This window comes from Gymnogyps californianus, chromosome 15 (genome assembly GCF_018139145.2).
Source record: "Gymnogyps californianus isolate 813 chromosome 15, ASM1813914v2, whole genome shotgun sequence".
NCBI classification, from domain to species: domain Eukaryota; kingdom Metazoa; phylum Chordata; class Aves; order Accipitriformes; family Cathartidae; genus Gymnogyps; species Gymnogyps californianus.
This window is the reverse complement of record NC_059485.1, coordinates 17,074,601-17,099,705: the sequence shown is the minus strand read 5'-3', so window position 1 is coordinate 17,099,705 and position 25,105 is coordinate 17,074,601. Positions and strand designations below refer to the sequence as shown.

The 25,105-nt window shown below is 45.0% G+C and overlaps 1 protein-coding gene across 1 annotated transcript; it reads left to right on the top strand.

Moving 5' to 3' along the window:
• Positions 1–596: 596 nt before the first annotated feature.
• Positions 597–24,664, top strand: SLX4 (SLX4 structure-specific endonuclease subunit). Its single transcript, XM_050906230.1, has 14 exons — positions 597–1,095; positions 2,292–2,555; positions 3,380–3,554; positions 5,237–5,455; positions 6,430–6,644; positions 7,746–8,059; positions 9,578–9,860; positions 11,288–11,376; positions 14,545–14,700; positions 16,473–16,633; positions 17,483–19,947; positions 21,609–21,711; positions 21,949–22,431; positions 23,068–24,664. Exons 1-14 carry the CDS (start codon positions 726–728, stop codon positions 23,402–23,404), a joined length of 5,634 nt encoding a protein of 1,877 aa, XP_050762187.1. The 5' UTR covers positions 597–725; the 3' UTR covers positions 23,405–24,664.
• Positions 24,665–25,105: the final 441 nt, after the last annotated feature.

Genomic DNA, 25,105 nt, shown 5'->3' with positions numbered 1-25,105 from the left:
TTTTTTTTCTGTCTCCCCTGCTGCATTTCGCTGGTCTTGCGTTATATAAATGTAAGTATGAATGTATATAAAAAAAGGACAGTCTCAAATGCTGAGCTCCAGGACAAAAGCCTACCCAGTATCAGATACCTTTTTTGAAAGCTTTCCTCCTCTTTCCTAATGTGGCTTGTGCATGTCTATAGTACAATTATAGGGATAGTGTTTTGGGCCAATACGTGCTTTTTCTAATCTTACTATTTTATACAAATTCTCTCCTCCTTCAAAGTTCTACACCAGCCCTGTCCCACACTGCATCTGCATATACCATCCTACATAACCACCTTTTTTTATTTCTTTAAGGGCTTTAGTAAGTGTATTTCTGAAGCCCTATAACATATTGTGAAGATCCTACACCAGCCCTGCACAAACTGAGGTGCTTAACTTATGGTCTAGAGACCTCTGAAGAACCAACTTGTGAAAGCAAGTGGGGTCCTTGGGGGGAGAATGTGCTCTACTAAATGGCTGTGAATTAAGTGTGGAAGAATGAACTGTCAGGACAGCGCAGAAGTGCCCACTCTGTTGACCTCATTGAAGTCTGGAGAATGGAGATCTCTGAGGTGGTGGAAGGGAATTGGTGAAAATTGCAGGTCACGGATGATGCAAACCTGAGCGGATTCTGGTATCTCCCCTGCCCTCCAGTCCTCACAGTGTTGTTAGGCCACAGTGTTACTGGAACCTGCAGGCCAATGGATGAACAGGACAATGATTTTAAAGAGTTGTGGGCAAATCTTTTGGGTAGAGCGAAGAAAAAAGCTGGGGATGCTGAAGCAGCAAAGAGGGCTCAGAACAGGCCAAAGAGCACTGCAGCAAGAGGCAAATTAAGAAGAGGCAAAGCTGCTGCTAAGAGCCAAAACCATCATCACTTACCAGCAGCGAAGGAAACAAACTTGCCTCAAGATTTGGGTCCAAAGGAACAAACATTGGTGCACAAAGAAGATGGTGACGCTGTGGCCTGTAGTAGTGGTGAGACTGCACAAGGGGATGGAAAGAGAAGCCCTTTCCCTGCCAGCCAGCTGAGTACAGTGGCCAGTGAGTGTAGCCAGAGGACTCTGACAGGTGAGTGAACCAAAATCTTTCAAACAGAAAATAGGCTAGGACTGAAAAGACTCTGTAGTTCAGTGGAGGTCTTCAGAAGTCCACCTGGAAGGGACATATAGCAGCACTGATTGAAGCAGGCTTGCATCTTGTGTTTCCGTCTACACGTAGCTGCTTAGGCTTATCTAGGGGTTTCACCTAGGAGTGTGTTCTGTGCTACAGGCAGGCAGAAGATGTCCTTCAGTAACGTGAAGCCTTGGTACAAAGTGATGTGTTGGGGAGTCATTATTCACTGTTTTTTGCAGTATCAGAACTGAAAAAAACACCCTCAAGTCATCTAGAAGCAAGCTTAGAATATATTGAGGTGCTTTTTCATCCAGTGCATCATTGTATGGTGAAATATATTGCCACTGGATGTTGTCAAGGCCAAAAATATGAACGAGTTAAGAAAGGTGTTGGATTAATTCATAAAGGATTAGTCTTTCAGTGGTTATTAAACATGACAGCCAGAATGCAATCACCAGTGCAGAAAGTCCTTAAACTGATAAATAAGGTCAGCCAGGAAAAGGTTTATTTTGTACCTGTCCTGTCCTGATCACCCTTTCTTAAGTATGTGTTGCTGACTGCACTCAGAGACAAGATACCAGGCTGGCGAGATCTTTGGTCCCATCTTGCATGCTGCCCGTATCCACAGGATACCTCAAGCAGAGCAGTGGTATGCTGAGGTGTTATTCTGGCATTGCCTCTGCCTCCTTCTTGTTACCACCTCTCTTTGGGAACTCCGGGTTCCTTCAGCTCAGAGCCTGAAAGTTTGAGCCACAGATAGGGTTTGGAGATCAGAGCGAAGAACAGCAGGAACCACAGGACATTGTGCGGTGGGAACGCTGGGGAGAGCGGGGCTGTAGGGCTGCCTTGCTTGTTGTTCTCGCTAGTGACCTTCAGGCAAGGCCTTCCTTAATATTCCTTCCTCTAAAAGGGATATAGAGATATCTAAACTCCACTGTAGCACAGAAGCCTGATACTGTTACTGTGGTTATCAAGTATAAAGTCATGTAATAGCTAAACAAATTGTTCACTTCTTCCTCTTAAGAATGGCTGTTGTAGAACTGAGCCTGGCTTAGGCTGGTGTTGGGGAAGGCTTCCCAGCAGCTCTCTGGGCAGCTCAGTTATGTGTTTACAACTGACTGGTAAAGCTCTGGTGTTTTCTCCCCCTCTAGTAAATACTCTGAGTGGCTCTTCCCAGACTACATTATCCTTCCATCCTGCTACACAGCCAGGGACCTGCTCTTCACCCACCTCAAAGATACCGCCGCTCGCAGGGTCCAAGATGCGGGTAGCAGAGCTGGTAGTGGAAAGAATGCAGCAGTTCAAGAGAGTGGCACCTGAGCAGCTAAAACACAGCACAGATGATAGTTTGCCAAAGTCTGTAGCCAGCGGGGATTTCCCTGATGAAAGCCAGGAGCAGAACCCACCAGAGAATGGTACGTTTCTTCTGTTAGCTCTTGTACGTGCAGAAAGAGTGCTGTGGGCTGGTGAGAATGGTTGCATGAGAAGCAGTCCGGATTCCTGGGCTTTGTTCCCAGCTAGCCTAGTGGCTCAGTGTGCAGCACTGAATAAATCACTCCAGATCGCTGAGAAAACTTGCTTTCTCTATTGTTAAAAGGCTATCTGTACTTTTCTCCCAGCTCTTCTCTAAGGCTGAATTAACCTCATGTTAGATTCCGGAGTGATAATTGTCTTCTTGGAAACAGGTTGAAGTTCCAACGGGATCAGTGACTTTGTCATCCTTCCCTTGGGACGGTGTTAGGTAGCTGTTAGGTAAATATGACTCTTAGGTAGCCCCCATCTTTGGTAGATCTCCAAGCACTCTATAAGGTAGTATGTTCTATGCAGATGAATTGAATTCACAGCAATTTTACTCTGGTTTGGTTCTTTCTAAGTCAAGGCCCTGTTGGTTCTGTATGGCCATGAAAATCTGCTGTGTTTTAATATGTAATGTATAATATCCCATATTCTCCCCAGAAACTTTAGCCAAAACTTACCCTTCATTTGGCTCTGACATGTGATGTACTGTGAACAGATTGCCACCTCCTGCTCCTCAGCTAGTGCAGTCCTGTAGCATTTTAAAGAGTGCAGTTTGTACATTTCCTTGTGAGAGATCAGATGTGAAGATGCAAGAGAAAGACTGCAATTAGTTTTTATGTGTCTAGTTTAATAAACTAATAATGACTAGTACAACGGCTCCATGCCTTTCATACAGGATTCTTAGATTTCTGTCTTAGATCATCTCTCCCTTCTTTGCCAGATACCCACCATCTTCCATCCATGGAGCATGACGGTGCTCTGGCTTTGGCTCTTCAGCAGGAAACCAAAGAGGAAGCCCTGGCAAGCCTGGAGGATGCAGGCTTCTTTTTTTGTCAGATCTGCCAGAAGGATCTCTCAGCTATGAACACAACGCGACGAGAGCAGCATGTTAACAGGTGAAAGACCAGCATGATGTGTCCTTCCCGCATCCTCTCCCCCTTAACCTCATAGACTGCTCACTCAGCCATTAAAGAACGTGGTAGCAGGGGAATCTGTGTAGTGGCGTTGACCTTTATGGCTTGAATTAACAAGTTGTTTTGATGTCAAAGCAGAGGCTGATTGTCTTGCCCTGCAGGGCTTCTGCACGTGTGTAGTAAGGCCAATGCTGCTTTCATCAGTAGTGTGGCAGAGGAGCTGCGATTGCAAAAGGGCTATCAAAATTAATGAGGGCCCACTACTGCAGATATTGAGATCTATGGATTTCAGCCAACAAAGTAATGTTTGCTCTATTTTGCTAAAAATTGTTCATCTAAGGACATCTAGTATGTCACTGCATATCCGAGCTGTTTGCTCAGGGAAAGGTGATACTATTCAGAAAGACGACTAAATTGAAATTAGTGCCCTTAATTTAACAGTTTCCTTAGTGGTAAATATCACATACTGTTAATATATTATGTACAGATAGGTCTTTGTAAATTAAAAGTTTGTGCTTCTCTGTTGAGAAAGTATCAGAAACAGCACATTGGAATGATGGTAATTTCTTAATTTGAGCACTTTCGGAAGGCAAGAGTGATTTAATTTGTCCAGTCCTACATCATGTTACTGAGTGGCTCACATTCATTAGGGTTGTCTGCACCTGCAGCTTTAGAGGTGTTATTGCTGTTTCTGTCTTCAGGTATTTACTGCTGCTTGAGAGGATAGAGGTTGTAAAACAGTGACAGTGTGTCAGAAATGCTTTTTGGAAATTAAGTCTGCTTTCTGAACCATTAAGCATGTAATCACGTGATGAGATTACAAGGTTGTATTAGCAATGGATTTTTTGATAGCGGTCTTCATCACAGGAGGTAAAGCTGTAGATGGATAGATGCACTGGCAAACCAGTAATCACCAGTCCTAGTACATCAGATGAATGGTCCCTTAACACAGCCCTGTGTGTGTAGGTAGTATGTGTCATTACCTAATCAGGGAGTGATTTTTATAACAGGTACTGCAGATCCAGGATTTCACACCCTGAATCTCTTTGGAGAGGACAGAAAAAGAACAACTAAAATTTTTTACATAGTTTTGGCCTACCAGAAATTATTAGAAGTTCATCATCCTGCACTCTTGAGTGCGGTGTTAATTTCAGCTGGTCCCTTTTCTGTGACATAAAACACTGTCCTTGTCAAGTGAGATATCTGACTTGAAAACACTTGCCTTCTTGACACTACATGTGGTCATCCCTACAAAAGTAGTAGTAAGGACAAGAAGTAGTCACGTTTTGGGTGAGGAAGATTAACAATTTCTCTGGTAGGGTGATTCTTTTTTTAACGGTGGTTTATAAGTTAGCTGGAATGTTAGAATGAATGCAGAAAGAGAGATTAGGTAATGGACACGCGATGGAGTTAAAGAAGGTTATTACCTGCACTTGCTTTTGAGCAACATGTTTTTAATATGCCTCTGAGGCCGTAATCTCCATGTAACTGTTACATGTCATATTCATCACAGTGGTGGGCACATAATTCTTGTTTCTTTAGGGGATGTTTCTGGCTGTTACAGATGTTAGAGATGATTGTGCTTCCTTTTCTTTAATATGGTTTAAACCTTAGCATGGACAGTTTTAAAGTCTTCAGAGGTGAGCTTTGCCATCATCTCACAGGTGCCTGGATGAGATGGAAGAAGCACAGATGTCGTCCTCCAGCAAACCACTGGTCCCTGAATGTCCCATCTGTGGGAAGCAGTTCCAAACCCCACAGAGCCGAGTCAGTCACTTGAAACGCTGTGCTGTCGAGATGGATGTTCCTCCTAAGCTGCTTCTTCAGGCGGTGCAGTTGCAGGTGTCCACGCTTGGTGATACACCTCTTCAGTGTCCCGGTAAGCTGGTGAAAATAAAAGATGCTGGTTACTTTCTTTGGCCTGAGAGACATTGAACCTGCGCTCCTGGGGATGCACAGTAGAAGCAAGGCAGACTCACACGCTGGGTGGGCCCCAAGTCCAAAGAAGGTCAAGTAGAGCCCTGACCCAGTACCACATGAGGAGGACGTGGTAGGTAGTTGGAGAAATCATCTTGTTTTCCTTCAGAAGTGGTCAGGTAGCAGATGACTTTAAAAGTCAGCAGGCAGAAGCGAAATGGGGAGTAAATAACCTTACACTGGTTTGTCAGAATTATTTGTGCTCTGTGAGGCAATTACGCAGTAAAGCTGAATGGTGTGTTTGAGCTTATTAAGCAAACCACATAGTGCAAGTATGCAGTCTCTCCTGAGCATCTGTCGTGCCAATGCCTCAGCTATTCAGCTTGTGGCTGTACTGGATATATGTGCCTTACACCCCGAGCCAGAGAGGAACAGACGTGATGTTTTGAAATGTGCTCGGTACAGAGCTGCATCTGCTGTCTTGGATTTGAGCAGAATCTTCAGAGTACAGCAAGTGGTGCCTGACTGAATTTGTAGAAGGGCTGGTAAGTCCCTTTGTGCTGAGGAAGGACTGTTGCCTGTTCCCTGTGGAAGCAGAAGAGTGGGAAAGCATTTTCTGGTGATCTTGTTTTTGCCCTACTTCAACTTGTTTTTTCCCCTTTGGTACAAAAAAGCGTTCAAGGTAGAGATAGCAGATGCTTACATCAGTGCTGTGGTCTTGTGCTTACCTTTTCAAAATAAGACTGTCTCTAAATTGCTCTAAATTCCATGGATGATAAGAAATCCTTTGCTAGGGAAGAAGGTACTGAATAGTTTTTCGTTGTCCTTGTTATGGGAATCTCTCTGAGCAAGTAGAGCAGCTGGTCTGGAGTGCTCAGTGTTTCTTGTCTCTGATCCAGTCACATTAACTTGGGCTTCCTGCTGCATTCTTGTATTTCAGCAATCAACCAAGCAGGTCAAAGCGAAAAGGCTCCTCCAAAGAGGACTCAAAGAAAACGCAGAAGAGGGCCAAAATGGAGACTAAGGATGAAGATTTGCTGGTTGCTATGGCAATGTCACGCTCCCTGTTGGAGCAAGAAAAGCAGGAACAAGCAAAATCAGTTACAAATGTGAAACCAGTGGCTGCTTTGCCAATCAAATGGAAGCCAGGATCAGGTATGTGTTAAAGCAAGTTGGTGTCAAAGGCTGTGTCATTGGAGGAGTAATGTAACACAGCCTGCTCTTCACTAAAATTCTCCTGTTGGGTATAGGAGGGAAGACAGCCCTATTTCTGTTTTATTTAAGCTGTCAGAGCTTCAACAATGTGCAGTATCCACACACAGTGAAGAAAGGCTGCAGGATGTCCCTGGGTTTTAGTGAAAATCCCTTAGGGATCTCATGCTTTTTTTCACTGATTGATTGTTTTGAATCTGTAAAATATTCTTAAGACAAGCTGTTGTTTTTTGTAAACAGTGGAAGTGAAAAGAAATAGCATGAAAAGATTATTGTTATTTCTCCTTCAATAGATTTTTTCCTATTCATCCTGCTGCAACCTGGGTTAATGCAGCTTTTTCAGCCTTATTTCTGTTTTCTTTCTGTAGTGGACGTGTGTATACTACATGCTGTTGAGTGTGTGCTTCGCTATTTCAGTGTGCAGAAAGGTTTAGAAAGGAAGACAACTGCCAGGGGAGAGTGTTGAGTGCTGTATAGAGAGGAGACTTCACTCCTGATGACCCTGCTCGGATCTCCTCCTGCCAATAAGTACTCCCAGTTGCATTTGGGCTTGGGCATTCGTAAGGCAAAGGTAGTAAGACACAGGATTTCCAAACGAAAGCTGCTCAGTGTTTGTGTGAGCTGTGGTTTGATATCATCAGTGACCAGTACACAAGAAAAGGAGTCCTTCATGGTTTGTTGGCATTTTTCTCTCCCTTTTTTGTGAAGCACTGCCGTACAGGCACTGTTCCATGGCTCTGGGAGGTAGACTGCATGGATATCAGTCGCTTCCATAATGATCAGATTTTGTAGAGGTGTGACAGCTCCCAACAGGCAGCAGAGCGGTGTGAGCAGGGGTCAGTCTTTGCTGGAGTTCCTTTCTCCCATAAGGGTAATGTGAGGCTTCGGACTACCTGCGGAAATCTTAAGAGCTTGTATTCAGCTTGTAGCTGCCTTTTGGTCATCACTGACTACAGCACTTGAAGGAGCTGGCATGTTGAGCTCCTCTGCCGTATGTGTTCAGCTGTTTGTTTATTTGGGTTCCTCTTCCTTCTCTTTTTAAAGAGAAAAAACGGCGTAAAAGAGGCCCAACTGCACCTCCACCATTACTGCTTCAGGACCCGGAGAAGACCCGCAAAAGGATCCAAGAGCGAGTAGCTATGCTGCTTGCAGAAGAGGTGGAATTCCCTCCCACCCCTCAGCTTCCCACTAGTAGGATTTTGGAGGATGAATCTGGGAAAGCAACCTGGCTTTTGCCATTGTGCAAAACCAAGGAGTGCTTTTTATGGAATATCAGTGCTCTGACGGGACCCTATGACCCTGAAGCATTCTACACTGCTGCATTAACCCCTCCAATTGTACCTTGGAAGCCTGTGCAGGTGGGATGCTCTTTTGTCCTTGCTCTGATATTTGTGTGCCCTAGTTCACTTGCCCTGTAACCTTTCTGTTTTCTCATTTGGTATTTAAACGAGTGATCTGCTGCTTCTGCATACTCACTGCTCGTGCCCTGTTGTCCCCTGGTCTTACACAGTTAGGTTTTATGATCTTGAATTTTTATTTCTCCCTTTTGGAGAGGAGAGCAGGGCTCACGTGACCATGCTAATCCTTGAGCTTTCAGAAAAGAAAACTGATGGGAACAGAGAGTACTGAGTAGACGGACCCCATCCTCATTTTGCCACTAGTTTGTCCGTGTTTACAGCAGCCTGACTCTTGTTTTCCTTCTTGGCACTTTTCTCTGATTGATTCTAGTATGAGCTTTGCCTGTGTATTGCACTCAGCAAGGATCTGGGTGAAAAGTTTAAACTGAAGAATGATATTTGTCTTGCACAGAGGAGAAGGTGGGAGCGCCTAGAGCGGTAAAGCAAAGCATTTGCACTTCAGGCTTTCCCTGTGCATCCCACTGCCTCTTGGTGCATAGGAGCTTTGATCCAATTTTCAGTTCCACTGTTTCATTTTGTTTTCACCTAGATCTTCTGACTCTTTCAATGCTCTCTATTTTTATAAAAAGTGCCTACAGAAATAGACAAAGCTCTTTAGTCTCTCATCTTATCATGTACTTGCTCTCCGAGAAGAAGGATATCACTTCTCTTCTTTCCCTCATTCTTTCTTTGAAGAATTATTTGGTGCTTCTGTTCAAGAACTACTGTGCATATATAGGTGCTTTATTTAATACTTCTTCCCTTGTCAAAGCCCAGAGTTTTTCACTGTTTATTGCAGGCTAGGGCTGTAGTGGAGGGACTCCATTCTATGAAGATTTTTGACCTTTTGTTCAAGGCAAAAACTGCCAGAGAAGTTTAAAAATAAGAAGTAGGAAGGCCTTTAAAATGATGGCAAGAGTGTGTTTTCCCTCATATGATTCTTTCCATTCACAGAAATGGCTAAACCATTTTTACTTAGAAATAAACAAACAAAACTATTTTTATTGGGAAACAGAGACCAAACCTGGAAAATATCAGCTCCAAGGTGAAAGTCTGATTTAGTTACATGTAACTGCAAAAGCATTTCAGAACTCAGAACAGAAGCACCTGGAGAGCTTCAGCTGTGACTGTTGCCAGGCGCTCCGGCTATAATGAAATATTTAGATGTTGGAGTGGGAGCATTTCCACCATCCTTTCTCCCTGCTTGGCAATTGCCTGCACAGACATGCTCCTGGAGCACCTTTTCTGCATTTTCTGTTGTAGTTTCCTTTCTTCTGTTCAGAGCTGTCTTATCTCCGGAGAGTCCTTCATAAAACTGCAAAGAGCTTTTGCCTCAGAAGCCCCTGTACCTGGGGAATGCTCTGTAATCCTTTACTAGATGTTTCAAAAGTATGAAGTAGAGACTGTACTCTGAGCTCTGCAAATACGTGAAACAAGACCTAATTTATTGGTGTCTTTTTTTCCTCCCCTTTTGATCAGAATCATAAGCCAGAGAACCTTCTGCCATCGGTGGGATCTGATCAGCCAAAAGTATCCCAGCAAATTCAGCCTGACCTCAGTTCTCATGAGCCCACTGGCACAGAGGTTGGAGGCCAAACTTCTGATGAATCCAAGTCAGGCCCTGAAGGAGATGGACAGTTTTTATCTCACAGCCAGAAGGATGTTCAGACCCTGCAGGACCTAGTTGAGTTGGCCAGGGAAGGACTTACCCTTACTCAGTGGAACCTTGATGTTGACCACATTCAGGCAGCAGAGCAGCAAGGTAGGTTCTGGCAGCTTTGTGAGCCCTGTCCCTAGTCCCTTCAGCTACACAGAGCCAGACTTATGCTGTGCTAAGTTAGGAGAGCCATGACAGCACCCACAGGATGTTGATGTTGATCCAAGAGGTGATATTGTGGGGGCCATTTTTCTACAGTAAGCTTTAGATGCAATCAAGCTGACATTTCTGAAATTATTCATAAATCCCAGCATTTAAGAGAACTCCTGGACAGCAGATACTAGATTTTATTTTAAAATTCCCTTAAAGATGTCAAAGTATTTTCTGCCAGGAGGGAGCCCGGACATGTTCAACAGCTGGGACAAAATCCTCATCCCTGCTATTTGGACAGTCTTTCTGTTATGTGCACTGTCTTTTCAGATCTTCAGACAATTGGGTGAGAGAGATGTGCAAGAGGGATGGTTTTATGTTCATACATCGCTTACACAAACCTGAAGTTTATCTGTACCTATACAGGGTTGAAAAAATACAACACCTAGAATTCCTCTATGGGCAACTCTCTAATGTCCCCAGTCATAGTTGCATGTGGTGCACAACTGCACATTTTAAGGTCAATGATATCCCTTAAAATGGCCTGGCTGTTCAGCAGAATGTATTGTGTGTCTCCTGTTCACCTGTGAAAGAGAACATGGTTGCTAAGTTCACCTGTCTGCATTTTCAGTTGGGTATAATATTCCTCACTTCCCCTACTAAACTGCAGCAAATGATTCCTGGTCCTATAAAACTACTCCTGGGATTTCAGTGGAGATATAGGTTCCTGGGTGAGGGAAATAATTTCCGCGCCTAAATGTATATTGTGTGTGTAAGTGAGACCAGGTGGAGAAAAAACACTGTGCAGACACTAATGCACCAGAACCCATTTCTGAAGACATTAATTCTTTCTCTTGCTCTGCATCCTGTTCTGTGCACTCTGCAGGCTACCACAGGGCTCAGGCTGTGCGAAACTGATTTCACTGCCTGCCCCGGGGCATTAGGGCCCACAGCATTTTGTCTAGGTTGAAATGTGGATCCAAGATACATTCTGCCTGTCTGCTAGGATGAGACCGTGGCACGTCCCATCCCACTCTGTGTCGTAGCTTTATTCCCACTGGAGGAAAACTGAGACGTTAAAGCAGAGAAGCATACTGCACTCCGCAATTCCTCCATGTGGATGATGATGGCACACACAGATCTGCAGTGGATTGGTGCTGCTCATGGCTGAATGGTACTCGGGTACCCACAGCCTGCGACAGCCCAGAGCCAAACCCTCCAATAAAGGCGTGAGGGAGAGGCTGAGCCTTCAACTCAGTCAGGCTGGTTATAGCAGCTGTCTCAGAGAGCTGTCATGGCAAGGATCCTGTTAGGAGTTCTTACGTCATTCTGTCTCACAAAGAAGTTGTGTGTGATTTGTGATGTGCATTTTCTTCTTTGAGGAAAAGAACTGACTTCCAGTGATACTCCACATAGTGGCTTTGTGCCCCCATCCAAAGAGAAGAGCCTGCTGACGAGCAGCTGTAAAAGAGTAAGGACAATCCTTTTTTTCCACTTTTTTTGTATTTGTTTTATCACTGTTAAAAAGAAGCTATTGCATTTGTGCAGTTCATAGAAGTATGGAATATTTCCCATTCCTTTCCATAGAAACAAAGAGGTGCTTAAGGTTCACGGTCACTCAGGAATCATCATGGGCACAGGTGACATCAGCATACGTGGTGGTTTCATTGATGCTTACAAGCAGGCCTGTGGATTTTTCAGTATTTGTCCTACCTGATGAGAGAGATGATTTAAAATGACAGGTAACATGAGGCCAATCTGTGCATAGTTTGTATAAAGAGAACCAAGTTAAAGAGTTCTGTTATAGCACTAAGAGTATTTGGGGGTAGGAACTAGGGATGCAGCTGCACCACAGTAGGCAGTACTCTGCTTTAATGCCCAGGCTATCCAAGAGAAAATTGGCTGCAGCCCAGGAGAGACAGAGCTGCCTGGTGCTTCCTCCAGGCTCACACACCCAGCTGCTTCGGGTGGTTCTGAATGGAGCTGTTCCTCCTCTGTCACCTTCCTCTCCTCACCGTGCCTTGCAGTGGAAGAGACAATTCTTGCAAGGACTGGTTGACTCACCCTAAATTCTCTCATCTGGCATAAAAGCCTCATAGGTGATGTGGAATGCTGTGAGGTCCATGGAAGATGAGCACTTTTTTGCTGCTAATGTGAGCCTTTAGAAGGTTTAGTACAGAAAATCCTCAATTGTGGGAACACATATCAGAGGATGTAGCTTGGAAATCAGTGTGCTCCCTACGCTGACTAGGTGAAGAATACAGGCTAGTAAGTCACAGATGATTTTTTTTTTTATCAAGCCAGTAGTGTTCTGTAGATCACATCTTACTCCAGATGCACCAGTGGATATGTAATCCTCCATGGATGTATAATCAGTTTTCTTCAATTGAAGTGCATATAAAAAAACCCTATTTCATCTTCTTACCAGGGTCATCCACTTTATCTGGTGAAACTTATTATGTTTGGTTTGATAATAAATAATCGTGCCATGAAAGCTAGTAGCTTTTGATGCCAGATAAATTTTGATGCCTTGAGAAAGCACTTTCATATTGTGCTAATAGAATTAAGAGACTTCTAGAAGGAGACAATTCTGTGAGGTGGGAATCTACTAAACTTGAGCATCCCAGCTACTTGTTACAGAAACTCTAGATATTCTTTGGGGGTATTAAAAAAAAAAAAAATCCTTAGCAGGAAAAAAACCATCTTGTTTTATAATCTTCTGAGTCTATTAAACCAGAGGCCTTTAGCAATACAGAAACTGTTCTGATACTGTTATTGAAACGCAGTTGCTACCAGCAAAACCAGTATGATCATTTTTTCAGATCTAGTTTGATTCCATGATAGTTTTCCTGAGCAAATGAAGTGTTGCTGAACAGTTGGATTGCCGGTGGGAGAGATTTGTGCTTTATATGGGCACAGACAGAGTGTAACCATGTAAAGCAAATACATCCATTGCATTGGTAACACATCCCCCCACCCATGCTTAAGACCCTTGTCACATCTGTGGAGTCCAGTCTAGCTGGCCTCCTCAGTAGGAGAGAGTGTTCTGGTGTGTTCTCCGACAGGAGCACATGCCCACTTGGAGCTGTCTTCAGACCAGTCTGTTTGCTTTGCACAGAGAATGGTGCAGCCAGGAGGTTTCTAGCCTTATTTAATTTCCCCATTCCTGATTCATAATTTTAGCATCAGCAGGAAAGCTGCTCTGGGCTTGCTGCCTGGAACGTAGCATCAGGAGTCTGTGTTTGCTGGCTTCCTGAGGTACTGTCTTGCAGGTATCCTACCTGCCAAGAATAAGAAAGCAAGAAACATCAGATTAGTTTCCAGACTGAGCTTCCTGTCTTCCCCTTGGAGATCAGTCCACACCACTGCCATGACATGCAGAGTCTTCTCTAGCCCACCTATGAAGGCTTGGAAGAAGTGTCCTGGTGTGTGCTGCTGTTTTGGTGCTAATTAGTGTTGGCTGCCCGCAAACACATGCTGGAGCAAGTAGAAAGGTTTGGTTTCCACAGTCCACTGCTAATGTAGAAACCTGCTAATAAAATAAAGAGCTGTATTGTTCCAGGTGGAACTGCATCTCATGCAGATGTTCACTGGAATAAAACTTGCCGTTCCTCAACTCTGCAGTAGGTTTGAAAAGCACAAGGTCAATGATTAGTGTGTTAACTATAAACTGGTTTCCACTTACAGTCAGACAGCTTCTCAACTGTGAGCTGAGGGTATTTCACACTTCTCTGAAGCACTGGCCACCTCCAGAGCTGCAACACTTGCCTAGAGGGATCTGAGTCTTTAGAAGATTACCTGGGGTGGGTTTCTACTGGGAGCAGCTCCAGAGCAGAAACAGAGCGTTCATCATTGCTGTCTTTGGCAGCATGCCCCAGGCCTGACCTTACCGTCACCAGTAACCAGTCACAGGTAGCTCAGTCAACAAGCTCTCCCCAGAATTCCAGCAAGGGGTTCTAGAACGATAATAGAAATTATGTTTCTTTTTTATAATTGAGTGGAATTTTCAAAAGGGGTTTCAGCAACAAGCACGTAAGTTCCTTTGAACTAGACACTTACATTAGTTTTATTCTATGTGGGCCCCTTGTTGCAGAGCTGCTCTTCTCAGCTGTCATTGCCAGAGAGTGAATGAGAGAAGAAAGGGTCATTACCCCATCCCTGAGTCATCCTCTTTCCTCTAATTATAGTGACTTGAGTTCAAGTCCATCAAAGTGGAAATTACAGTTTCCTAAAAATGTGGTGGAAGGCAGTAGATCAAGAGGCCAACTGTAGGCAGTGGCTAGACCACATCAGGAAATGGTGTGGTGAAGATCTGAGGGTGATAATGTGCTGTAATACAAGGCAGAACAAGTACAGTAGAATACGACACGACTGCCCTTTTTTCACAATTGCCAGACTGTGAAAAAGTGCAGGAAAACAAAGCCAGAAATGTCTGTTAGACTTGTCTGCTTCTTTGTTGTATGGAAGACCTGAAGTTGATAATGCTGATGATTATCTTCAGGAGGCAAAGGCAGTGTATCCAGACTGGGGCCCACAGTACAGCAATGCTGATAAACTGGGTTATTCCTTTCTTATTTTTCAGGGAAATGTTTGACAGCTGCAACGTAACTTCTGTCTTTGTGTTCCTTCTGTGTTCTAGTCCTCTCTCAGGTTGCTGGCTGAAGATTTCAGTGCAATGGTCAACAACCCCCACTTAAGTGATGTCCAGTTCCAGGTGGACTGTGGGGAAGTCCTTTATGCCCACATGTTTGTGTTGTATGCACGGTGTCCACAGGCCATTCAAGTTGTAAGTACTGCTGACACACTTTCCTCCTCTGCTTCAGGAAAGCCCAGGCTGCCCACACCTACGATCAGTTACTGCAACAGAATCGGCACAGAGCACTGTTGGGCCTAACGGCAAGTGCCTCTGGATCTGCAGTGGTTTTTCAGCTTAGGAAACCAGAATCCTGACAAAGTGGTGGAAACTGTGGTACTTTATCTAGGGAGACTATGGGGAGGCAAGGATCCTTCCTTGCATTCTGCCCGTGAGCAATGGAGGAAGCTTCCTAAGTGCTTTTTGCCCTTGTATTTTGTACCTGTGCAAGTATGGACTGCCTTGTCCATCTTCGTGTGTCCTGCCTGTCACCCAGGCTGGGAAGCTCGAGTATGGAGTAGAGAGATTCTGGGAAGTACTTGGAAATAACCTACACAGAGGTTTTGTCACTCTCAGAGTTTCTTGGAGGTAGCTGCACTGAACTGTGCTTTTTGCAAGGCGACTGAAGTAGTTCTTATGTTCCCAGAAGCATTTTGGGTTGAACAGTTCCCAGCCTGCTCCTATGCAGCCTTCTGTTGGGACAGTGAAAGGCACTGAGCCTAACATTTCAACTCTACTCTTTCACGGAGCTGCCACCAGTCCATACAGCCAGCTCCCTAACAAAGGCAGCTTTCTTTAAAGCTGCCCTTTTGGAAAGTTTAGTTTTATCCTCATGCATGTTGGCAGTAGTTTCTATCCAGAGTGACTCAGGCTGTTTCTAAGGGGTCCATGAAAGCTCGGGGAGGGGAAGCAAGTTCAGATATGCCATACAGCAGTGTTATATGAATTTTTTAAGGGAACTTCACAACTATTAGCAAATGTGCGTGTGCCCACAAATCAAAGGACTTTAAAAACTATTGGGTTAGCCATGTTCTCTTATTATTTCCCTGCAATTCTGTCTGGCTTCAGCATTCCTGTCTACTGTTTTCATGGGCTGGAATCATTTGTGTGGGTAGAGTTGTGGGATTGGCCCTATGCTGTATTTTTGATGCCTGCAGAGGGTTGTTTTCCTTTAAGTCCCCACCTGCAGAGCAGCATTTCATGTTTATTTTCTGTATAGGTGAGGGAGTGCTCTTCTTTGTTGAAGATTTTGGGTAACAAGGAGACAGTAATTAATCAGAGATGACTTCGGAGCTCGTGTTTTCTGTTGCATGGCGTCCCCTAACCTTGGAGAGAGTTTCAGATAGCACAATATGTGATTTGGCTGCAAAGGAAGTGTGACCTTACTGAACTGGAGATGCATTTTTGCCAAAACCTGAGATCAAGTTGGACCCACACAGATAATGGTCCAGTTCAGTGGAGCAGTATTTTGTATGGTGTTTCTTTTCCTGTGAGACACCAGGAGAACTAGAGTTTTGGCAGCGCATCAAGGGTAGGTGAATTCAAAACAGAAGGTAGGTGAATTCAAAACAGATCAGAGGAAGCTCACTTGTAGAGAGGTGTAGATACTCTAGAAATTGTGCTCTGGGAAGTAATTTGAGTCCAAAACTAACTGGAGAACTCTAAGACCATCTCTTATATGTGTGACTAAAACAAGTAGTTAAACTTTATCGAAGCTGACAGCTGTAGGGTCGGGAAGGAAACGGCCTGTTCCATATGAAGCTCTGCATCACTGGTCATCTTTGCTTCCCTCTGAGGCATCAGGTCCTGGTCCCAGGGTAAGACTTTGGCAAATGAAAGGAGTAAGCTGATTGATAGGAACAAGAACGTTGGTGTTGCTGTTCCTTTACTAGCAAATGGATTTTGTTTGCTTTCTTCCTATCCCAGGTTCACAGCAAGGGTTCTTAGTGGAGGAGGATGGGAATGCGCAGACACGCCGTGTGCTGCTGAGTGACGTGACAGGAGAGGCGGTGTGTGCATTCCTGCGATACCTTTATGCTGCTGATGCTGACATCCCTGCTGAGGTGCTGCCCCAGGTGGGGGCTCTGGCTGCCAGGTTTGTATTGTGAGCACGTTTTGGATCCCCTCATGCGTTCAGCCACACAGACCCAACCTGATATCTTCCGTTGCAGTTTTAGTGGCTTACAAATTCCATGGTCCTCTGCTTATATCTTAAATGAAACTTGCACATAAGAACATCCTACCCTCATCTTTTCCATGAGTCTCTCTTCAGGTTGTATCTGTGTGAGATTTTCTATGTTCAGTATATGCTTAGCAGACTTTTGCCAAGAGTTTTGTCTCAGGATGTTTATTGACAACTGGTGTTGACAGTGATGAGCATATCTTCTCTGTGTGATTCTCAAAGCATTGTACTAGCAATATACTTAATCTGAACAACACTTCCAGAATGTATTGGATGCTTAGAACCCTAACGTGTTGTGTCAGCTATGCTCTCGGTCGTGATCCTAGGCGTGCGCTAAGTAAAGAGCTTAAAATAGGAGCAGTTGCTGAGATACACGGGGAAAATGGCTGCGTCTTGCCAAAATGTAGGTACAGAGGTGCCCTGTCACTCCAAAAAGCCGTGAAGCTTGCACGTGACAGACGTTATCCAGCCCCAGCCATTCCATGGGGCTCTCACCAGTGCAAATGGCAAAGGGGTTTTAGTGTAGTCCTATAGCTGTTTAGTTTCAAACATAAAAAAGGAAGAGTGAGCCTGATGCTTTCATGTGAGTGACACCTGGAAAAGGGAATTCTGAATTTTAGGAGAATACTGGATCTTGTACATTTTAGGAAACCAGCATCCTCATGCAAATTCTTTACAAGGCTCACAAGAGTGATCAGGCAGCCAAATGGTGAGGAAATACTGGAGGAGGAAAATACTAACATTACTATTATATCCTTGCAGGTTTGGTGTGAGGGAACTGATGGCAAAGTGTGAAAACAGCACTGGAGAGAGTCAGGTGTCTTCTGGAGTGGATTCAGAAGATGATCTTATCTCTGTGAGGGATGACAAAGATTGTGAGGACAGAGCTGAGAACTTCCAAGACCTCTTGAAGTCAGTGTGGGTGGGTGAAGATGAAGAAGAAGTAGCTATGCTGAACCACGAATGCCAGAAGGAAGATGACAATGGGGTGGGTGAACAGGAGCTGGAGGAAATCTATGAGTTTGCTGCAACTCAGAGAAAGATGGTTCAAGGTGAAACAGAGGTCAGCGAGGGAACAGACTGCAGCATCTGCAGTGATACTGAGGCAGCCCAAGGTACAAACCAGCAAACTGAGGAGGAAGAGGTAAAGAGATCTGAATCTGCTTCAATAAGTAACAGCTTCAAAGATTTGAGGGATGACAATGATGTGGAAAGATCTAAATGTGACTCGTCTGCACAAGAAGAGAAAATGCAGAATATAAATAGGTGCAAGACCGTGAGTGATCCACAGACCACTTTTGTGCCTCACCACAGTGAACCTCAAAAATGGGACGTAGCATCCCATGGTGCCACCGCTAATGAAGGAGGGACTGTTAGGAGATGTGAAGGTGTGAAGGATTCCAAGTCATCTCAGGTCTCACATGATGAGGCAGATCACTGTGAAAAACAGTTTCCTAGCTTCCAGGGTGATACTAATTTAAATGAAAGTTATGAACGCTTGTTTTCTGCAACTCAGGGAGATTACTGTGAGCCTTCCCCAATGAAAGAAGTTATCAAAGAGTCAGGAAAGGCTTCAAGTGAAAAACACGTTGATGTTAATGATTCGCTTGTGTACAGCAAGTCACAAAAAGACCTCTCTCCATGTAGGAATGGTTTTTGTGGGAGTCCTCCTCCCAAACCTTATGTTCCCCTTTTTCCTGCTGTTAGCTCTTCACCTGCATCTCCAAAATCAGAGAGGAAGTTTGCCAGAGAACACGTGTCGACACCAAAGCAAAACAAAAAGGAAAAATTATTCCCATCTGATGAAATACACTTTCAGAAAGCCAACGAGCTGGATACAGCATCAAGAAATGAGAACACGATTTCTCCAGCAGAGCTTCCCCACATTGATTTAAACAAGCATACGTATGTCCCAGTGTTGTCATCACTGGTCATCAGAACTCAGGATGCTGCAGCTCAGGGGAACAAGGAGGGTGATGTTATTGTTTTATCTTCTGATGATGAAATGGAGTTACAAGAAGACAAGAAGTCGCCAGAATCAGGCTCTGCTCTGAAGAAAATGGAAATCCCTGGGCAACTGAAATGTACAAACGTAGAACAAGGTCCTGAGATACCAAAACCTGAACATAACTCATCAGTCACTGAAACAGAGCAGAGATCTAGCCAGGTCTCATGTGGCATTACAGATACAGTGCATATAAGTAATGATGTAAAGATGTCCACCGAATTGCCTCTCAGCAGACAGAGAGATGCTTGTACAGAGAGCAAACGGAGTCCAAACCTGAGGCCTGAAAAAAGGCTCAGTCATGAAATGTCTTTAGGTACAGACAGCTCCTGGCTAGTGCCAGACACACCGGTTCTGAGCAAAAGCAGAAGTTTCTCAACACAGACTCAGGTCACACGTATTAGTTCTTTGAAGAGTCCAGGATCTAAACTCAGCACAAAGAACTTAGCAGCAGGTAATAGTAACCATGAAATGACTGGGAATTTAGTGAAAGTTTGTGAGACAACGTTGTCAGACAAACATTTGCCTATGGAGAACTCAGTCAGTGAAGGGAGCCCTTCCAGCAGCCCAACAGCAGGATCATTTTCCAAGAACTCCCCACCAGTTTCTTCAGCGGATGCAGTTCTCCTCTCCCCTGGCCACACCAACATGAAAAGCAAATGTGCCAAGATCTCATTTTTATCCAAACCTCTGCCTCCGTGCCATGAGCAGTCATTGGAAGATAAAACAAATATCAGTGTGGTTGAGGTAGAGGACAGTGAAAAGGAAATAAGTCTGCCTTCTTTGAGTAGTAGCGTCTTGCTTTGTGACGAGCCCCCAATCCCCGTTGATGACTGCTGGCATGTTGAATATCTGTCACCAGTCAGAGGTAACAGCCAGGACTCCAACCAGGTCAGCCGTGCAAAGGCCAGTACTGCCAGCAGCCCCAGACCTGGCCCTTGGCATGACCAGTGGGAGAGCCCAGTCCACGCGCAGGAAATTAAGGGCAGTACCCCTCTGCGAGGAAGTCCTGTTGGCAGAAGAACAGCTTTGCTCTGTCTTGAAAAGAGTCCTATTGAGGCATGTTCATCAGTGGGCAGTAGACCGAGTTACCTGAACTCCAAAATCTGGGATGACTGGAATGGAGAAGAGGAGGAAGATGAATTTCCAGAGATCCTTCCTCTGTCTCAGAGGTTGTCAGCTGCAGCAGGTGCCTGGCAGACAGATCCCGTAAAGACTCCTGGTGAGAGCTTGTATTGATACTAGATTTATTGGACTAGGTTAAATTGTTTTCATTTTAAGTGGTCATCTCACCTGTGGTTCACTTGATACATTGAAAGGGTCTTTTGGCCTTCTGATCTGAAGTAGTGGTCAGGGCCAGGCACAAAGAAGGTACAGCCATCTGCTGATGTGGGAGAGAGCATATCTAAATGTGGGATTCCTGGAGCGTAGCCGCTTGTATTTCATTCACACTGGTTCTTTGATAGTGATGGTACCCCTTGCAGAAGCTGTGGGTACCTGGAGGAAGAAAACCTAACCAAAACAGAACAAAAAACCAGCCTTCAGCTTGCATGCCTGTGGGTATTTGTTCCCTGTAGTAGTGGGTGCTCTGTACGGTCTTGCTTTTCACACATTTGTGAAGCAATGCTTGTGCTAACATACACGAGGACATCAGGTAAGCAACACAGTGGTGCAGGCACAGAGGGTTTCCTTGTCTTGAGGCTAGCTGGGGGTGGGTGCCTATCCCTGCCCGTGTGTAGGCTTCATGCATGCTTTCCTGCAAAGCTCTGCTGATGCACTGTTGTCTTGCGCTGCCTTTTGTTTGCTAGTTCTGGGCCCTTGCAACAGACCTCTGCATGCCTGGCACGTATCCTTGCACAGTTCCTTCCATCTAAGACCAGTAATTGATATCATAGTCTCTAGTTAAATATATTATTAATTATGCCATAGCAAGTGATTAGTTTAACGGGTGTTTAGAACATGACGTGTGAGACTGACTGTGCTTCACAGTATCAGTAAATTGGTATCATTAAATCAGTATCTAACTCAGGACCCCAGAAGCTTGGCTTGCTCAGTTACTTCTGCATCAAGTCCCTATTATGAAATTTCCTTCCTGGGAGAAGAACCATGTTACAGAATTCAGTAAACATGTTTTTTTAACTGCCTTGTAAACATTGCCTGTTCTGACAAAGCCCTGAATGGGCTTCATATTCAGACGTGACATATGTCTTAATTTAAGCTGTTTTCTGATTTAAAGTCAATAAAAACCAAGTATCCTAGTTTCAGTGTTGTAGTTTAACCCCAGGCAGCAAGTAAGCCCCACGCAGCCGCTTCCCCCTCCCACCTCCCAGTGGGGTGGGGAGGAGGAAAAAAAGAGTAAAACTCATGGTTTGAGATAAGAACAGTTTAATAACTGAAGTAAAATAAAATACACTACTAACTAAGAATAATAATAATAATATTATAACAATAATTGTAATGGAAAGGAATATAACACAAAAAAAAGAAATAACACCCAATAAAAGACAAGCAATGCACAATACAATTGCTCACCACGCACTGACCGATGCCTGAGCAGCAATCCGCTCCTCCTGGCCAACTCCCGCCAGTTTACATACTGGGCATGACATTCTATGGTATGGAATTCCCCTTTGGTTAGTTCGGGTCAGCTGCCCTGGCTGTGTTCCCTCCCAGCTGAAACCAGGACATTTAGAAAAAAAAAAAGTGTTGACTGTTCTGTCCAATATGAAGCTGAGTAATAATTAAAAGAGCTTGTAGGAAAGTAGTGCTACTTAAACAATTATTATATAATATTAGAATATCTGCCACTAAAAGGGGAAGATACCAGCCATTTTAAGTCCTTTCTGTACTAATTCTGATCATCGTAATTTCATTTTGCTGCAGAACCTTCCTGTCAGGAGAATGACAAGCCTCCCAGCACTCCACTGACACCAATGCCAGCTTACTCCATCATGGAGACCCCACAGCTGAAGAAGGAGTTGAGCAGGTTAGCATTACCTCCACGAGTACATCTCTTCATGAGTAGAAACTTGCTGGCAGGTAGTGTGAAAGAAAGCTCCTGGGCTGAAAGTGAAACCATGGTGAAGCTCCAGTCAGTGTTTTTTGAGGTCATGTCACGCTTTTCCAGCTGACCACTGGACTTCCTGGCCTGAGCCTCTTCCTGAGCTGTGACAGTGGACAGTGCAGCATTATCTTAACCTAAGCTCCCGCCTTTCTCTTTCAGATTTGGAGTTCGTGCTCTCCCAAAACGCCAGATGGTGTTGAAGCTGAAGGAGATATTCCAGTATACTCACCAGGACGTGGACTCTGACTTTGAGGATGAAATCCCATCTTCCCAGCCTCCCCTACAGAAGTCCCCGGCCAGACGCTCTAGGCAGTCAAAGGCAGACCGGACTGCAGGTGGAAAGCGTGCCAATGCCTCGAGGGCTGTGGGCAAAAGGAAGCAGGTTGCTACAGCTTCTTCAGTGCTCCCTGTGGGGAGGGCTGATGGTGACCTTGTTGGATCCCATGAAACAGGCTGTGCAGCGCCCAAGGAGGGAACTAAAACGACACATCACCCAGAAGGAGCCAAAGAGCAGAAAAGGTCATCTGTATCTCCAGAGAGATGGTCTCTGGCAGCTGATGGTGAGGAACCAATGCTCTCAGCATCTCAGGAGTCTGCAGTTTCTTCAGTGGATGGAAGCGACATCTCTCTTGGTTCACAGAGGTAAGGTAACAAGATACTAAATAAAACAGCCAATGGTGCAGGACAGAGATGAGCTAGGAATGTGGCAAACAGAGGTGAGTGTCCATGTGGCCTACAGTGGCCCTGCCACCTCCTTGGGCATGCCATTTGAAGGTCAACACACTCCTACAAAAGAAATACGCTTTGGTTTTTTAGTCTTAATTCCCAGTGAGCTATTCTCAGAACACAAAAGTGCTTGTGGCTGTATGTGGGCAAGGCCCAAATCTGGCGTGCCTGGTCTCTGCAAGTTAGAGCAACAAGGAGCACTCAGCGTTGACTGAGAACCTGCAGCTAGAGTAGGGAGAGGACAGCACAGCACTACTCGGCAGAGGCTGCCGCAGTATGGCAGCAGTAGGTGCTGTGGGTCAGGAGCAAGGAATGCCAGACAGCTCCGGGGTTGGGTGAGCAGGACCAGCGCTGTCGTGGCTGGGATGGGGAGCTTTGCAGAACACGTGCCATGTTCTGCTTCGCTCATTTTGTGGGTGCTGGTGTTGGAGAGTCTGTGACCCTATGGAGGGTAGTCACAGGGGTTGGCCACCAGGGATTTGGGGAGCTCTAGTCCTGTCCTTGATGGCTGGTTCTTTCCTTGATCTGTGGTCTACTTGATCTTGCTTTTAGTTCTTTCGTGAATGGATTTGAAGCCTGTGCTTTTGCATCCGAGGAGGAGGAAGAGGAGCTTCCAGCATCTCAGGCAGCAGCTCGGGAGGAAGATAAGCTGGAGGCAGTAAGGTGCTACATTCGTTCAAACACAGCCCTGTACCACAAGATTCTCTTTTATGAGCCAATTGAGCTGGCTGAGCTGCACACAGAGCTGAAACAGAACGGCATTAAAATTTCCAAGGCAAAGCTGCTGGACTTTTTAGATGCTCACTGTATCACATTTACCACAGCCGGAGCCCGGAAGGAGAAGGAACAGAAAAGAAAGGGGAACAAAAAACAGAGGAGACGATACTGAATGGAGCCCACTACTCCATCCTGAAAATTTCGTACATGGAGGCCTTCTTGATAAGCTGGAAACCCCGTTCCAGGCTGGTGCTAGCAGTGGTGCTGTGATCGGTGGGTGCACTGCTCCTCCTCGTGGCCTGCTGTCCAGATGACATGCTGGAGAACAGGTCTGAACTGAGCTCCCGTTCCCAGCCCTCTGCTCCGAATTGCACAAACTCCTCCAGTTGCTGTCCTGCGTTCAGCACGCAGGTCATCTGGAGCCTCTTTTTTCCCCCCAATTTTCCTCCTGTGCCTTTTCTTTTCTTTCCATTTTTCTAATAGGTTTTAGGTCCCCAACTTTTCTTCATGTTGGTGCTTCTAAAGGCAGGTGCTTCCCCCAGTGACACTTGCCAAGACCTTTTCCCTAGCCTTGGGCTGTGAAACGCTTCACCCTTCAAGTTCTGGTATTCAGTAGAATAACCTGCCTGCAAGAAACCGGTCCCCTTTTCCCTGTGTAAAGCACTGAGTGTTAGACCCCAGTGACTTCCGTCTTCATTTCTTCAGCATACAGTTTGCCCTGCTGATTGTTAAGGCAGGCAGCATTGTGGAAATACAATGCCTTTCTTCTGTCCTTGGTTCAATTTGCGATCTCTGGTAAAACTCCTAAATCTGTGCTTCTTAAATGGCTGCAAAACAGTGGAAGTGTTTTTCTAGTCTCTTTGTGATGGCTCCCAAAAGTGTCCTCTGACACCAGATGTCATGTGAAAGCCCTTTAGATTCGAACATTCAGTTCTGTATGTTCACTTGCATGCTGGATCTGTGTTAAAGATACCATCTGCTCCGTTTTCTGAGCGCCGTTTTACCTTGTCAGTGTAGCTTGAGTATGTCGTCAACAGAGATGTTTTTAAGAAGACAGTATTATAGTGACCACTGGATCTCTTCAGCACTTCTTATAACCTGATCTAAACCCACTTCTCTGATCAGTCTCATTTTCAAACTGGACTGATCCTAGGTTGCAAACTGTCTGGGACTCTTGGGGAAGTCTTGGACACTAAATTGTCATCTTTTATGTATTTACTTTCACAACGTCTTCTGACTTCCGTGTGTTCTGGCAGTTCTGAGTCTGCAAAGAGTCTCTTGCAACAAAAGGGACACAACACTTCAAAAAAGAAGCCAGATTTCTAAACGTATTTATATATTTGGAACATATAAATATTTTTTCTATTTTTGATACAGTATATCCTCGGTTTTATTTGATTTATATTATATACAATAAACAATTTCTAAGGTACTAGTGATAAACTATAAGTAATGTCTTATGACAGACTTGGGGGGGGTTCTAAGTGGCAACGTTGGGTCTCGTCGAGAGCAGTAGAATCTGCAGTGTGCGCCCGCACTGGCTGAAGCCCCGAGCAGAAAACTGGAGGAAGAGGAGTTGACATGGCTGCCCCGCAGCAAGAAGAGGTGGAATGGGAGAGATCACCCAGCAGTGGCTGATGAATTGGCTACCTGGAGAGAGACGAGCTGCCCGGTTCATCTGGGCTGTGCAGCCCAAAGGTAAGGGTGGCTCGGGGGGAAGGTGTTGGGGTCTGCCGGGAGGATGGGCTGTGGGGAAGGGTCAGTCTGGCCTTGGAGGGGAGGGCTGCTGGTGAAGGGGAAATGGGTGACCACTTAGGAACCTCCTCTTCTCTGTCAGGTGTCCGTGGCATGTATAACGGTGGCGGGACTTCCT